Below are 16,422 nucleotides of genomic sequence, written 5' to 3' on the forward strand. Positions count from 1 at the left end.
CCCCCGGCGCGGGGGGAGGACATGGCGGTACGTGGGGCGGCCCCCGCGGGGCGGACTAGCGGGAGCCGCGGGCGGGCTGGGGGAAGCCGAGTGCGCGGCGGCACAAAATGGCGCCCGCCGCTTCCCCTCAGAGCCGGCGCCATGATGGGGCCCGAGGGGCGGGTGCGCCGCTCCGCCCCGTTCCCCGCGGTCCTGTTCCAGAAGTTTCTGTCTCTGTAGAAGAGCGGGGGGGGGCTCTTGGGCCCCCCCACCTCGCTTCTCCATGGGAGGGGAGACTCCCCTGCACCGCTCAGCGGGGGGGAGACGCTTGCTCCCGCCGCCAGTTCCCCACTGAAAACAGGCGCTCGCGTATGGAGGCACCCGTCTAGCAGAGCTCGTACAAAGGGCAGCGCGTCCTATTGAATTGTTCTGATAATTGGCCCTTTTCAAAAAGCGAAGCCGTTTCAGAGCGGAGACCTGGGGAAGGGGCTGCCGGGTGCCTCAAGGGAAACGCGCTCACCAAAAACCGGCGTTTCTGATGGCAGCCCCCTAGTTCGTGACGTGAAAGGAGTCAGCAGTAAGTTTAAAACTAACGCTAGGGAGGTCTTTCTCGCCCAAGGAGGAATCGGACCAGTTGCTCCCAGGTGTGGTGGTGTCGCTGGAGTCAGAAAGGGGTTGGACACGCTCTTGGAGGACAGGGGTATCAGTGTCTGGGAGCAGATTGCGGGGGGGCACGGTGTCCGAATTGAAATTTCCTATTATTTGAATGTTGGGAGGCTGCAAGTGGGAGAGGGGAGTGGGAAAGCCTGTGGTTAGACTTGGGTCACTCTCCTTTTTCAGCAGCCAGCCTGTCACTGTGTGACACAGGCCTGTTTGCTTGGCTGCTGTCCACCACGAACACCTGTAAGCTCCCTTAGAAAGGGAGTCCACTGAGGAAAGAGCTAATTTATTAGGGCAAAGGACAGGCAAAACAGAGATGAGAGTGATGGTCCGCAAGGGGGGACAGTGAGCAGAGCCCCCCAGACAGCACCTGCTGTGCAACAGGACACTGGGCAACATGGACCCAGGGTCTGACCCAGTAAATGATTTGATGACTGACCCAGAGCTAATTGCATTCCTTGATAATAGGTGAAGGACTCTTGCAATTCAACCCTGGTCTTGGCATATACCTTGCCTATTGTGAATAGTCTCATTTATTTGTCTTCATTGTGTGTAGTTATAAGTAGGTGCGTGTTTTGTTTCTGGGTTTGAACCTTTCTGTGTAGTGGTAGTATAGAAGAGTCTTTGTTGCAGCCTAGCTGGATAGTAATGAGGAATGATGTCAGACATGAGTAGTAAGGCTGTAATGAGTTGGAAATTGGTCCAACAGGTTCACTTTCTACTGGCCATTGCTTATCAATACGAAAAAAGACAGCTAATGAAAACTGTCTGGGTTTCATCCCCTTCTCCCTCCCATCTTAAGGAAATGGGATCATAAATCACCTCCCATCTTAAGGAAATGGGATCTAAATCGCCCTTTGAAACCATGTGTATCTGTGTTGAAACATCTCGCGTAACTGCTGTCTTGGCAATAGTGGTAGGAGGGAGGGACAAAAATGAAGTGGAGAAATTAACTTTGGAGTTGTGGGATGCCAAGGGTAACTGGGACTGGTAGGATGATAAATGAGGGGACCACTTTTATTTCTGATTTCACTTATCTGTGACACACTCAGCTATAGAGCTATAACTATAGAGAGGTATGCAGTATATTGCTTCAATAATGTGTAGAGCAGGGGTGGGCAAAATGCGGCCCGCCAGGACATTCTATCCGGCCCATGGGGCCCCTAAAAAATTTATAAAATTAATATTTATCTGCCCCTGGCTGCCTATCATGCGGCCCTCGATTGCTTGCCAAAACTCAGTAAGTGGCCCTCCACCCAAAATAATTGCCCACCCCTGGTGTAGACAATTCCTAGATGGCATTTCTTGTTGATAGTTTTCTGTATATGATTTCTGTATGTTTGCATCCCTGTACAAAAAAGAACAATTACCACCAGTATGTTGCAAGCACAAAATCTACTTCATGGTTACCATAAGTTCTGTGTAAGAGCTTGGTATTACTGTTACTGTGATGGTGTAAAAATAATGACCCCTTTGCCTTACTTCTCACTTTAGGCCTAGTTACTAGAATTGTGCCGAGAGTCCATGACGGAAGGAAACGTGGTACAAAAAAATTAGCAGCCTGGGTGGGATGAATATTAGCAAGTGAAATGTGAATATTAGGAGAGATGGTTGTAGTTACAGGACTATCCTAGAAAACCCATCATGTACCCAAAATAACAAAGTTTCTTATGGTTAGTCAGAACAACTAACCCTTCTTTAAAATATTTTTCTATCCAGAGATTGAAACCTTAAAAAAAAACCAACTGATGTGCTTTATCCATCATCTTATTGATTTCCATGTCTGTTTTTTCTCAGTTTGCAAGTTAAAAATGTTTTTTCTAACTCCCTCTGTATGTACTCAGTCAGATTATTCTCCCTTTCATGAGTAAAATGTTTTGCAAGCCAAATTATGCCCTTTAATGAAACATGCAACTAACTCATTTGTCTTTGGTGGTTTTGCATATGCTTTCAATTCATCTGTTCAAAGCCACAGAAACCAATGATATTGCAAAGAGTCAATAACAGCATCATCTGTCATTATAGAATGTGTTTTTACATGATGGTCAACTGTAAGAAGAGAGCTCAGTTTGAATTTTTTTATATACCAGGATGTGTTTGTGGGATTAACAATAAAATTAAGAGAGGATGAGGGAAAGTGTGGCCTTGCAGTCTTAATCAGATATATTAAGGTGATCATTGAGACAGTGCTACTATAAAATTGACAGTTATAATAGGACGGCTTGGAGGACTTTAAGACCCCTGGCAGTTGTGCAAGTAAAGGCACAATAGGATCTGATGCAGGATCCCCACAATCGTGCTTCTTCACCATCATGCCTCTTGCCATGTATGTGTGCAAGTCCAGCCTCTGATCCCATCATGCCTTTCTGTTGGTGCGGGGGGGAGCCTGGGATTGTGATCCCCCTGCACCACTGGCAAGCAGGAAGCTCCCATGGCTGGGAGTCTTATCAGCTGATCTGGTTCCCAGCTGCAGAGGTACACCATGCACTCCAGTGGCCGAGAGCCCTCAGCAATTAATGGTGTCATAAAACAAGAAATAAGCCACAAAGTTATCACACAGAAAATGTGTAATAACTTTGTGCTTGATTCCTATCTCACCATTAATTGAACACTGATGTACAGCCGTGTCCTAGCTGTAATACCCTAATTTGTAATGTCATTTAGTCAGCCATGTGTGGACAGCATTATCCATGAGCAGTAACTTTTGAGATATGAACTTACATAAATAGTATTTGAATACATAGACACTATTTGGAGAAAAGTCTATAAGGTTGGCATGGTAGACTTTGCTTCACACTGCATTTTATAACTGAAATTTAAAAAAAAAAAAACCCCAAACCTGAAAATGGTAAATTCTGCTTTTACAAACGAGTTATTTTTACAGATGAGCTGGTTTGGGGTGAAGCTATTAATTCTGTTCTGGGTGCTAGTCTGTAACAGCTCTTGATAAGCTAGTCTTTCACTATATAATTAGCATACAAATATCAATGAGGCAAAATTCTATTCATATTGTTACCTTAATAAAAATGTTAAATATCCTAAAACATTCTATTTTTAAAAAGATATTTGTTTAGTTATTAAAAGAGTGCTACGGTGAAAAGAAATCATTCTTCAGTGCTAGACTGCCCATGATTCTTTCAGAACCAAAGAGATTTCTCTACTTAAACTTTATAATATTTTCTTCTGCCCATCTAGGGTAGTGATACTGAACGAGATGGAATAGCTGCAGAAAAGTCATCTCCAGAGAGAGAGAAGAAAAAGGAACAGTCAGATGCATCTAATTCTCCTAGAACCTCAAAACATCATTACTCAAGATCACGTTCACGATCAAGGGAAAGAAAACGAAAATCAGGTATGGTTCACTGCTAAGGAATGTTGCTGTAATTGGTTCAGTTTTAATTACAGTGGACTGCACAATCCTATCATATGGCAGGTATCCCAGACTTCAGACTTTTTGAGATAATATATTATTATAACTGGGTAACATGAAAGTATCCAAGTAAGGCAAGCTAACTTTCCTGTGCCAGTTCTTGGTGGATTCTAGCAAAAATGTGTGAACTTCATCCTGGTGATACTGTGCAAATCATGTAGAAGTAAAGTGGCAAATAATTAGTTATAACTCTCTGTATTTTATTTCTTATAGTACATTGCATCATTTGAAAATACTGTAAAACAAAAAGCATAAAAACACATCCTTGCAGAACCTGAATCTCTCTTAATATAGTTTTGGGGAAAGTTGCTCTCATATGGTGCCAGATTGGGGAAGTTTAGAATTAAGTTAATATTGAATCTAAAGTAATTTTAAATTTTGTTCTTTTTTTGTTCTATTAAAACTGCAAATTTTAATGTTTCATGTGCTTCGACAAAAAATCTTCTAGATGATCAGTTGGTATTTCTCTTTTGGAGATGCACAAAATAGCATAAATAATTAGGAAATCTCGTATATACTTCTGTTTTAATTGGGCACGTGTGGGTTATTCCACATTTTCCCATATGGTTTCTATCCAACATTTAAAGAGTTCTTTCCAATACATGAGTATGAAAGTGTGAAACAAGCTAGTCTTTCCCCATTAGAGTTGAATAAAATGCAAAGAAGAAATTGAAGTAGTAATGAAAAAAGTTTTAAGAACTTCTCTAATCTAGTAGATTGCTAGCATAACAATGATATTTTAAAAGTATGTATCTTTAACCTCTTGTTCTTGACTTGGCATGGGGGTGGGGGAAGAAGTGCAATAAATAGATGCAGCTTAAATTCATATTAACAATACCAGACCATTATAATCTTTAAGGGCTCAGTTATCTGATGAATAACAAACATTTTCTTTTCCAGATAATGAAGGAAGAAAACACAGAAGTCGGAGCAGAAGCAAAGAGGTAATTAACACTTTGTAGTGCTTAGGTAATTGTACAATACTTCTTTAAAAGTATCTTGTAATATTGCACATGTGTAAACTTTTATATAAAAGTGACTTAATGGTAAGTACAAAAAATTGGAACTCATAAACTTAAATGGGCATGGAGTACCTGTCCTAGCGAAGCATGATTGAAGCCATCATTTTGACAAGAAGGTAATAGTTAATAGCAAAAGTACATTCAGAATCTAGTAACTTTAGTTTTCTTTTTGTGGAAACAGCAAAATGAGCTTTTCATATGGAGAAATATAATTGGTATTCTTGGTGACTGTCTGTCTCGCAGAGCTTCCATTAACCAAAGGCCTTTGGTCTTCTGATGCCTGACCACTGCTCAGGACTTCAGTGTTAGATACCCATCTACCTGAGAATAATTCTTTTAAAAAGAAATAAGTAAAATTCCCCAGTGGCTAAGCTCTGTTTGTGGTTTTGAATTTTAAAGACTGCTGCAGCCTTTCAGATGTCAGCAAGTCGCCTAGAAATTGCAATAGCAAAAGCTGTCTTTAAAAATAAAGTAAAAAAAGAAAAATAACCTTAGGGCAAGGGGAATGAGAAAAAGGCATCAACAGTGATACATTGGAGCTAACTGGCTTACTCATCGGAGAAGAGATCAAACAAACAAGCAAGGAGCAGCAGAAGTAGCCAGAAGAGAGGCTAAGTTATGTGGGGCAAGAACAGGTTGGGTAGATGGGGAACTCGTAAAACTTGTAATGTGGGTCTGGAACTTCTCCTTTCCTCATTCCAATGGAAGCTCTGTTAAAAAAATAAAAAAAAAATAAAAAAATGATGTAGGAGAGTTTTTGTAAAATTGACTATATTGTTTAGATCACATGATAACATTTCTATAATAAATCATACTCAGCGTGCTAATGCGCGAAGAGACTGAACTGAAGACGCTGCAGACTCAGATAGCAAAAATATAAGCCTACTTCATGATAAGGTAACTATTAGTCATTCAAACTCTCATTTCCCTTAAAAATATCTTAAATCCTTTATGGGATATAATGGTGTTTATTACTAAGTGTGTGTCTAGAAGACTGATCAAAAAGAAACTCTCATTCTTAGGTTCAGAAAGTTTTCTTTCACTTGTAACTATTGCGGTGTTTTGCTATATTAGGGCTAAGTGAAACTTTTACATCTTTTTAATTGAGTGAAAAATAACTTGTTAGAATCTTGCTGAATGCTTTTTTTATTTCATTTTTTTTTCACTTGAATTTGCAATTTTTAAAAACTTTTGAATGGCCCAAGGCTAAAGCTTCTTTGAATGTGTAGGTCAAAATATCTTATTTAAATTGCATGCTTTGAAATTAATTCCTGTAGGTAGCGAACATTTAAAAACAAACAACTGTTGACTTAATTGCATGTATATATTAGATTTCACTAACTGTTTAGTGAATTAAAGGAAACATTGCTGAGAAAAAAGGCAAAGAAGGCATGTCTGTCTCTAATATTAGACATGTACAAAATTATGAGAAGGACCCTCTTGTATGTGTCTGGAATATAAAATATACCAGCCCAAGTTTAGTTGGAGAGATTTGGTTGAGAGAATATTAAAAACTTGGTACTTTCTAATTATGACCAATCTCTATCAGACTTGTGTCTTAACTAATAATTTGGTGGTTGTGGGAGAGGTGCTTAAATATGCAACATTAGATCAGGGCAGATCTAGATGAACCTGGATTCTAAACTGCTGGCATATACATAGACTTGCTATATATATTCTTTAGGGGTCTACTTAAATCACGGAGAAACTAAACAATTTTCACAGGTTAGTCATGGCATAAATAAATTCCACAGATATTTCCTGGATGTGCTTCAGTGGCCCCTCTCCTAGGCACTGATTGGCAGAATGGCCTTAGCAGGGGGAGGAGGGACAAGGGGGCAGCTGCCATCTTGTTTGCTGCCCTTCATTCCTCCCTGCCTCCAGATGGGCTACAAGGCTGGGCTGCAGTAGCAGCGAGGACCACTAGCTCCCATTGAGGAGCTAACATTTCGTATTTATTAAGTTGTTTTTAACCCTTTATGTGGAAACCAAGACTTAAGTGGTCTGCAGTAGTTCAAACAAGAAACCGTACAAAATTAATTGGATGTATTAAGAGCTGTTGATGTCATAGCTTAGGTTCCACAGAAAGCCTAGGCAAAAATAAGAACTGACCTTGCAGAGTACTCCAGGCACTGCAGCTGTAAAAGGAATGAGTCTGCTTTTAATAAAAAGGCACTGCAGAAAAAAGTTGCAGTACAGCATAACAGGGTATCATTTTAGTTTAATTTGAAGTGTGAGACCTCAAAGTGAAGCTTGAATGTTTTAAGAATGGAAAACAAGGATGTCAACCTTGTATGTTTTTATAAACACTTTTTTAATGGGGAAGTTTAATATGTTAGTTTGAATCAGTGATACTACTTAATTTATGATGGTTATATGTATGGATTAAAAAAAGCTTGTATAAAATGGTGTGGCTCTAGACACATTATTATGTATGTATGTGTGTCTATACATGTAATAGATAACTTGTAGAGACAGGAACATGTTAGATACTTTTTATTACTGCTCCAGGATAGATGGAGTAACAAGTAACTGAAAATGGTTACCTTTTTCATTGCAGTATTGTGAACTTGTATCAGGAAACAGTATAACAGTGCTCTCATGGGAGTCTTAAAGATAGTTTAGAAAGCGGGGAGCCAAAAACATGTTTAAAAAATGATAGTGTGCATCTGCAACATTAGGTAGTTGGCGGTGTTAAGTAAAATAGCCATCATTCTTGAGGCACGCTCCTAAGGTTACTAATGTTGCATCACAACATATCATTTTTATCTTCTGATACCCATACTAACTCTCTTTGTTGCACTATTTTCCTGAAAGAACCAACTTCTTCTTAAAACAGGCAAGAAGACACGAGTCCAAAGAGAAGTCCTCCAAGAAACACAAATCTGAGGACCATAATGACAAAGAACATTCTTCTGACAAGGGGAGAGACAGCCTAAATTCATCAGAAAATGGTGAGGACAGACATAAGCGCAAAGACAGAAAATCATCAAGAGGTAGAAGTCATTCAAGATCCAGGTCTCGTGAAAGGTAAGGTATCTGTATTCAGCAATTGTTCTTTTTTCTAATTGTGTTGTCAAAAATAAACTATTTTTGTTTTAGATTTCCATATACAAATAAATTGTCCGCAATTTAAAAAAGAGATTTTTGCATATTGTTAAAGCCACAGTGGCAAGATTGCACTCTGTGTACTGCATGCACTGTTAGTCAAGATTTTTTCTGCGTTTACTTGGCCTAAGGCTGGATAGTCAAGGTATCTAAAATTAATCCAAATGCAGACTATTACAGTGAATATATATTTTATAAATGTTCCCTTGTACATGTTCTCCTCCTTATGTCAACGTTCTTTTTTTCTATATGTGGCCCTTAAAGTTCCTATCCTTAATTTATCAAGAACTGATGTTTTTGGGAGATATTGCTGAAACGTAGGACTCCTGTATTGTTCTGATGCACTCAGTTCTTTGAGCTACTCCAGACATTCATACTCTGTAAATAACTGATGAATTCAATGTTACTTAATGATATACAAAGTTCTAAATGGATGTGGTAGCTTTCTCGTACATATTCTGTCATGTTTTGTTTCTCATCCCACTTTCCTCACTTTAAATTTTTCTAGTCATTTTTGGGAAATGTTTTCCATAGATGAGCCAAAACGATTATGTACTCTTTCAGTAAGGGTTTAAGTAGAAGTCAGAACAGGCCCTCAAGAATTTGTAAGTATTTGGGATATGTGTTTCAGACGTCATCGTAGTAGAAGCCGTGACAGAAAAAAGTCACGATCTCGAAGCAGAGAAAGAAAGCGGCGTGTAAGATCTCGTTCTAGATCAAGATCTAGACACAGACATAGGACTAGAAGCAGAAGTAGGACTAGGAGTAGAAGCCGGTAAGTTTTGTATTCTGTATGTTCTCAATATGTTACGTGTTTAAGTGTTTCTTACTGGATTGTGAATGCGTTTTACAAGAATGTTTGACTTAATTTAATATGAGTGGTGCTCAACAGGTGAAGAAAAAATATTCATGTGAATCTTAGATGTGAAACTGTTGTTCCCTCAGTCCCCTGTGATGTCCTGTTCTGGTTTCTTCTTCTTTGTAATTCAGATAATCATTTTAAATCACATAGTGACTGTTTTAGTATTACTGCAGTTTAGCATTTCCAGGTACATGGTCTATTAGAAACATTGGGCACTTTTGCGATACTGTTAATAACATGTAGGAAGTGTTCAACAGATTTTATCTTTTTAAGATCATATAGAATTCTGTTGTTTTATCCATTTGCTAGTTTCAGCAAGCACTGCCTGTTAAGTAGACTAGGGAATGTAGCCGCATGTGCACTTCATGATGCACACATCCCTACTGATACTTTATTAAAGAATTTATAAACTTGTCTGGTTTTTTTTTTTTGCTGAAGGCAGAATATGGATAGTGGAAAATATTAGTTCTCCATGAAGGTGTGACTTACTCTGGGCTGTTTGTGTCAAATGTGGAAATTATTCACTATCACTTTTGAAATTTTTTTTATATTTTAATGATTCCCACCCCTTCACTGATATGTAAACTCCAAAACAGACTTTGTTTTCAGCAAGCAAATTAAACTATCTGAATAAGAATACAGTAGCAACTGTAGAAAAAAGTGAGGTTTTTCAGTCTAGCAAAGCTTTTGCTAATTGAATACTATTTCAAATGCAGAGCAGTGTGGTACCTATATAGACTTACCTTGTTCTCTTAATTTGGTTATCAATAATATGGTATAGGAGGAGGAGGAGTAGTGATGCACTGTTTCAACATGTCTGGGAAGCTCTGTTTAGAGTAGATTTGATAGTATTGGAAATGTATGTTATTTAGTGGGAGGCCAGGGACTTGTTAGAGAAGCTCATGTAGCATTACTGTTTCTAGTTGCCCAAGTAGTCCATAACTTAAATGTGCTTTTCAGAGAATCGTATTTCATAGTTGTGTGTACAGTATAAATAATACTGATACTTCCAATTACATGTTCAGTATTTTAAAGTTTGAACACACCTTTGGGGAGACATTGAAAGATGAATAGTCCTCAGATAATTTAATATTAAGTTATATGTAGCCTCATTGTTTTGGTGACTTTTCATAAAATGATCATTTACAGAGAAAGAAAGAAAAGAATTGAAAAACCACGAAGGTTCAGCAGGAGTCATAGCCGGAGTCCAAGTCCTCCACCCTTTAGGGGACGAAACACAGCAATGGATGCACAGGAAGCTCTGGCCAGAAGGTAATACATTTATTTTTGTTTAAATAAGGGGTAGCAAAAATACAGCCCTTCAAGCTCTTGGAAGGAACAGTGGGTGGGGCCATCACCCCTGTTTAAATGATGCTAATATGTTGGCAAGTGATACAAAAAACTTAAACACATTTCTGTCAGTCCCAGCTTGCACATACGTAGAAGTTACATCACAAATAAGGAATTTACTTCAGTTGAATACTCTGATCTTGAGTTTAGTTTTGCTGTTGACACTGAGCTTTACATAAATGTTTGACTTCTGTTTGTTTCTGATTGGTAGCTCAGTTATAAATTGTAGTGTGCAAATAACGGAAAGTAATTTAGAAGAGCTATATTTGTCAGCCATTGCCATTCTGCCAGAGTTTGTTCCCAAGTAAGAAAGAATATGTTGGGGGCAAGGAGGGGTGGCAATGTGATTCCACAAAAGTGCATTATTGAAAGAATAAGAGGCAGTCTTTGTTCCCAAGTGCTGTAGTGAGTGACTAGAGTGATATAGCAAAATACCATGAGGCATTTATACACATACACCTGTCTGCTCCGCATGTGAGCTGATGCGCCCGGCACTGTATCGCATGCATTTGTATAAATGGTGAAATGCACATCAGTGCTGAGAAAATGACAGTGGTGCACTTTTGAACTAAGACACCTTGGATGCGTTTTAGTTCAAAAGTGCGTCACTGCCATTTTCTCAGTGCTGATGTGCATTTTGCCACTTATACACATGCATGTGGTGCAGCACTGGGCACTTTTAAAAGCGCCTGACGCTGTAGTGCATACATATGTACAAATGCCCATGGTAATCAGGAGCTGAAGATCAGCAATTGGTCTGCATTTTCTGGAGCTACAGACTAAGAAGCTGATTAACAGAAAATACTTTGCTGAATTCCCTCAAAGAAAATTTACTTCTTGAATGTTAAAAGTATGCAGAACCCTTCCACAGGCTAATTTTATTTTTATTTATAGCACACTTCTAGAATTTGCTCTGTTTATTGCTTTTTAAAATAGAAACATTTCAAGAATATGTATTTGGATATTACTGGAGTTGGACGCATCGCTAAAATGTGAATGGTTTCCTGATCTTTATGAATTGTGTAGTACTCATTTGTGCATGCCTAAATGTAACTCAATTTTTAGTTCAATACTTTGGTTCAACTGGTGTAAGTTGGGAGGCTGATGCTTTTTTTTAAATTTTTTTTTCTCCTAACTTAAAAAAAATTCTTAACCAATCTTACAGAATGAACTGAAGTACTTTCTATTGCCAACTACGGATAAAACAAATAGTGTGACAGTACAGGATTCCCTGTGCCATTTTGTCAAATGCAAGTCTCTTATCTGGAAGACCCAGCCAGTTTACACCAGTTATAATATCTTGGGATTTGGACAGCACGTCCACATGGAAATGGATTGAGGTCATTAATTCATTGCTGGCTTATAATTGTGCATTGTTATGTTTTATAATGTTTAGTAGTGGGGGGGGGGATGTACTATTTTGTTGCTCCCTGTAAATTTTTTTAAATGTATTTTTTTCCCCAAAACTTTCTAAACAGTGTTTCAGGACGTTTGTGCATAATAAAAATTCCTGCTCAGTCTATGACTTTACTTCAATAAACAGCTATTTGTATGCAAGCATACCAGTTTTGTTAGTCTTTTGCAAGTTAATTGTGTGTAAATCAATTATTCCTTATGTCACTTATTTGTAGATTGGAAAGAGCAAAGAAATTGCAAGAACAGAGAGAAAAAGAAATGGTTGAAAAGCAGAAACAACAGGAGATGGCTGCAGGTAATTCTTAATGAACTGTTACTGCATGCAGAGTAACCTATGGAGAAAGTAAGAGTTGCTTGTTAACCTCAGGTTAAGCAGTTTTCCCAAACCAGCTAATATTCGGCCTTTTTTTCTTTTACTAGTTAAGAATTGTAACTTGGATCGTGTATTGGCAGCTAGAGAACAAGGGAATATTTTACCTTGACTCTGAAATACAAAGTATTACAACAAAATGAGATGATTTCTTGTGGTTACATTACAAAGTGCAGTTTAACTGACTGCTGTTTTGCCAAAATCCCTGGGAAACTTCCAATTTTTAGGAAACTTTAGCTATTCTATCAAAAGCATTTTGCATCGCATCCAGACATATTCCTATTTGTTTCCAATCAAGGGACTTAGAGGTTAAAATTGTAACTTATTCCTTGTATGTGAAAAACATTCAAAACTTTCGTATTTAATTTTCTTTTATCCTTTCTTTCTTCAGCAGCTGCTGCTACTGGAGGTTCTGTCATCAATGTTGCTGCTCTTTTGGCATCAGGAACACAAGTCACTCCTCAAATAGCCATGGCAGCTCAAATGGCCGCATTGCAAGCAAAAGCACTGGCAGAGACTGGAATAGCTGTACCTAGTTATTATAACCCAGCAGCAGTCAATCCAATGAAGTTTGCTGAACAAGAGAAAAAACGAAAAATGCTCTGGCAAGGCAAAAAGGAAGGGGTAATTCCCTCTTGCCCCTCTCACCCATTCTTAATATTTTCATGAAATCATTTTATCAGAAGCATCTTATACTTAATAGTTTCAAAGTGTATTACTTGCTGCAATCTCAAGCTGAACTAAACTGAATGATGTTGCTTGTGTTCACTTATATTCTACATTATTATAAGCTACATTTTTGGACTGAAGAAAATAATGGAATATCAGGCTCTGATATCTCTGAGTTCAGGGAACCTCTGCCAGAGGACATAATACAAAGTATGCAAAGTTAAATTAGCCTGTGCTATTAGCTCTGTGGTAACAAAGATCTTCAGGGTGAGGTTATTCAGTGGCCACCTATTTTTACAGAGCAGTAACTATTGTCTGGAGAAATTATTTATTAATCAAACTCTGGAGCTTGTTGGAAGTTATTGTACTTGTTCAGGTGATGGTCAGAACTATTTTTGGTGCAACACAACGTGAGGGGAGTAAATTCTTTCATGATGTGCCCCATGCCAAGAATGCAAATGCTACTCTGAAAATTGAAGTAGAGGATCTTCCAGGAAGCAGTGGAGAACACTGTCACACATACTCCACTGGATAGATCCTTAGTGGCACTTTCTATCTGCTTGTTACTACCTCAGTTGTAATATTGTTGGAAATTTTCTATAAAAGCTTTTAATCTTAATGTAATTTGTCCTCTTTAGGATAAATCGCAGTCTGCGGAAATATGGGAAAAATTGAATTTTGGAAACAAGGACCAAAATGTCAAATTTAGAAAGTTAATGGGTATTAAGGTAAGGCATTCCATACTTGTGGTTAGATCTATTTCTGTATCATGGAATACTTTAATACTTGAAAGAGCATAATTTAAGGCTAATGTTACCAATTTCTGGTGCTAACGTGGTTAAAAACTTGGTATTCAGGGTTTCAGGATCAACTTGAATTCAGATTAAGATGCTAGTGACTTCAATCAGAAATATTTCTCAGAGAATTCAGAAGTTTTTGAATTTGCTTCCTGGTGTTTCTGGCTAACAAACTGGTCTGGGGATGGGAAAAAGCACTATGCTTTAACTTGGCTCACTTCATAGTCTAGGTGTGGGCCGTGCAGAGTTAGTAAATATTTTCCAAATTTGTGTTTGAATTAATTTTAGGATGGTAGTTTCCCTGTAACCATTCATGAGAAATTTAAAAATATACGAGCAACCCTCAAATGATAGCTAGACTGGTAAAGGAGAAAAATTCCAATTTCCATGGGATTTCATCTCTGACTTCATACTAGTAACATCCAAATGTTGATCAGGTTAATTTGTCTGCCTTTTTTTTTTTTTTTTTAAAGTTGAGCAAAATGTTGACTCTGTGTAATGAGTATCAAATGACAGGAACTTGCATAATTATTTCTATTAATTACACATTATATTTGAATGTTCTCACGAGCATGTTTAATACTTTTGATGACAATTACTCCCAGCCTCTAAATACGTCAGAGTAAAAAGTACATCTTGTGTAGCTGTAAAAAGGGTACAGTGTATGAAAATGCTAGTTATTGCATTTAAAACATTTATAAATCATTTCTTTTTGTCTGATCTCTAGAGTGAGGATGAAGCTGGTTGTAGTTCAGTTGATGAAGAAAGTTATAAAACTCTGAAGCAACAGGAAGAAGTATTCAGAAATTTGGATGCCCAGTATGAGATGGCAAGATCACAGACCCACACACAAAGAGGAATGGGATTGGGGTTTACATCTTCCATGCGAGGAATGGATGCAGTTTGAAAGACGTGATTTTAAAGTTTGGGACTTTGTGGAAGATTCTTGTTCTGATGTTGGGTCCTTGTTCACCAAAAAGCTAGCCTTCTAGCTTGCATGGGTGTTGCATTGACTTTAATTTATTGAAAAAGTACAATTTTTTTGTAAATATCAGATCAGTGATACTGGTGTTAGTGTTGTAATCAGGTTATACCCACTTCCATTAAACTTGACAGAACTATAGAAGGACAGTATTTTTTAGTTCAAAATTTTACTTTTCAAACAAAGCAGCAGACGGGGTAAACTCATACATGGATATTTCGTGTCCACTGTCTTGTGTACTTTTGTACTTTAACCTTGTACAGTTATTTTCAATTCTTGAAACATGAAAGAAGCATTGTGTAGATGTTATCCAGCAGGTTGGGCCAATAGGCACATAATCCAGTGCAAAAACCTGGTTAATAATAAAGATGTTTTTTCTCTAAACTGGTATTTTTAAATTCACTTAAGTTTTTGTTTTAATTGGTTCTTTTTAAGTTTTTCCAATCATTTGGGTTTTTTAAGTTATGCTGGATGTCCAGCAAAAAGTGTCATGGTGAGCTCTGTAATGGAACTGGGAAAGAAATTGGCCATGGGGTGTGCAGTTAAAGTACAAGCATTGGATATTGACCTTGCACACTTTTTTTTCTTTAAAAAAAAAAAGGGGGGTGGGGTTTGTTGTTTGACTATTGTTACTACAAGGTACAGTGTTCTTCTGGCTTGCTGGCTGAAATATGCTACTTCACCTAGTTCTCATTTCTGCTTAGTCTTCTGTTTAACTAGGTTACCCTCCTTCGATTGCTTGGACCTAAAAATTCAGATCTACCATTAGGTGAGTCCTCAACCCCTAGCTATTTCTGCCACTAGACCAAAGAAAATCATTTTTCCCTGCTCACAAAACAAATGATGGGGGTACATCCATCCAAAATGCCTCTAATGCTGACTTGCAAGTCCTTTGGGGTGGCAGAGAGACCTAAACTTTCCCTCTCCCTGGATCCATCTCTGGTGTTGTGGCTTAAATATGGAACTGAACTGACAAGCGGGAACTCTCTAACCACCTTGAGGGACCAGGAACTGCTAGCTTCCTGATTCCCCTTTACCCCAACAAAAAGATTTGGAGTAAGAGCCCTACTTCCTGAAATCCAAGGGTTCTAGATGGAAGTGATGAAAAATGTATAATTTTACTACCTCCTTTGCACCAGAATTCTTTGCTGAAGTGGCCAGTTATCTGCATAACTCTTCTTCAACCTTTTCAGCACCTCTCAAATTGTGGCTAGACTGACTTCTAGCTGATATGGGACACCTGGGATATGAGGAACTTCTTGATGCTTTCCAAAGCTAATCTAACCATGGCCTAAGTTGGCAATTTCTAGTCCTGTTACTATAAAGTGATACAAAACTTCACAGATAAAGCAGATGCTGGGGGTTTTTTTTCAGTTTTCACACGGCAGGATAGAATGGTTAATTAATGCTTATCGAGCAGGAGGTGAATTAAAAGTGAAGCATGGGAGTATAAATATAGAAGGAAAGAGTAGGGGCAAAGTTGGACTTTCCTCCTATGATTTTTCTTAAGTGAGCATTCCAATGTAGTCCTTTTCCTAAAATAACTGCCAAACTGCTATCCACACAATTATGCTTTCTGAGAGAATGCCTGTGATTGCAGCTGCACAAGTCAAAGTTCTAAGTAAATTAATCATTAGGCAGCCAAGTTTTAATAGGCATTCAGTTTTCTGTCACAGCATTCAAAATTCAGAGTGCAGGGCAGTGAAAAGCTGGCATGGCTTTTTATTGTGATAGAATGTGTTAGAAGAAACTTGTCATCTTATTACTGGTATCTACT

At 38.2% G+C, this 16,422-nt stretch overlaps 1 protein-coding gene across 5 annotated transcripts; it reads left to right on the forward strand.

Annotated features, from left to right (window-relative positions):
- RSRC2 (arginine and serine rich coiled-coil 2) lies at positions 1-15,033 on the forward strand. 5 transcript variants are annotated; one of them, XM_019507258.1, is made up of 10 exons: positions 1-27; positions 3,835-3,991; positions 4,970-5,013; positions 7,909-8,121; positions 8,831-8,974; positions 10,211-10,333; positions 12,043-12,122; positions 12,589-12,821; positions 13,505-13,594; positions 14,391-15,033. In XM_019507258.1, exons 2-10 carry the CDS (start codon positions 3,911-3,913, stop codon positions 14,568-14,570), a joined length of 1,188 nt encoding a protein of 395 aa, XP_019362803.1. In that variant the 5' UTR covers positions 1-27; positions 3,835-3,910; the 3' UTR covers positions 14,571-15,033. The 5 variants fall into 5 exon arrangements, with proteins under 5 accessions (XP_019362803.1, XP_019362806.1, XP_019362801.1 ...); XM_019507261.1 differs by having other exon boundaries at positions 12,592-12,821; XM_019507256.1 differs by having other exon boundaries at positions 7-27; positions 7,931-8,121.
- The last annotated feature ends 1,389 nt before the right edge of the window (positions 15,034-16,422 follow it).

The sequence above is a fragment of the Gavialis gangeticus genome, unplaced genomic scaffold (assembly GCF_001723915.1).
Source record: "Gavialis gangeticus isolate Ggan-Ray unplaced genomic scaffold, GavGan_comp1, whole genome shotgun sequence".
Classification (NCBI taxonomy): Eukaryota; Metazoa; Chordata; order Crocodylia; family Gavialidae; genus Gavialis; species Gavialis gangeticus.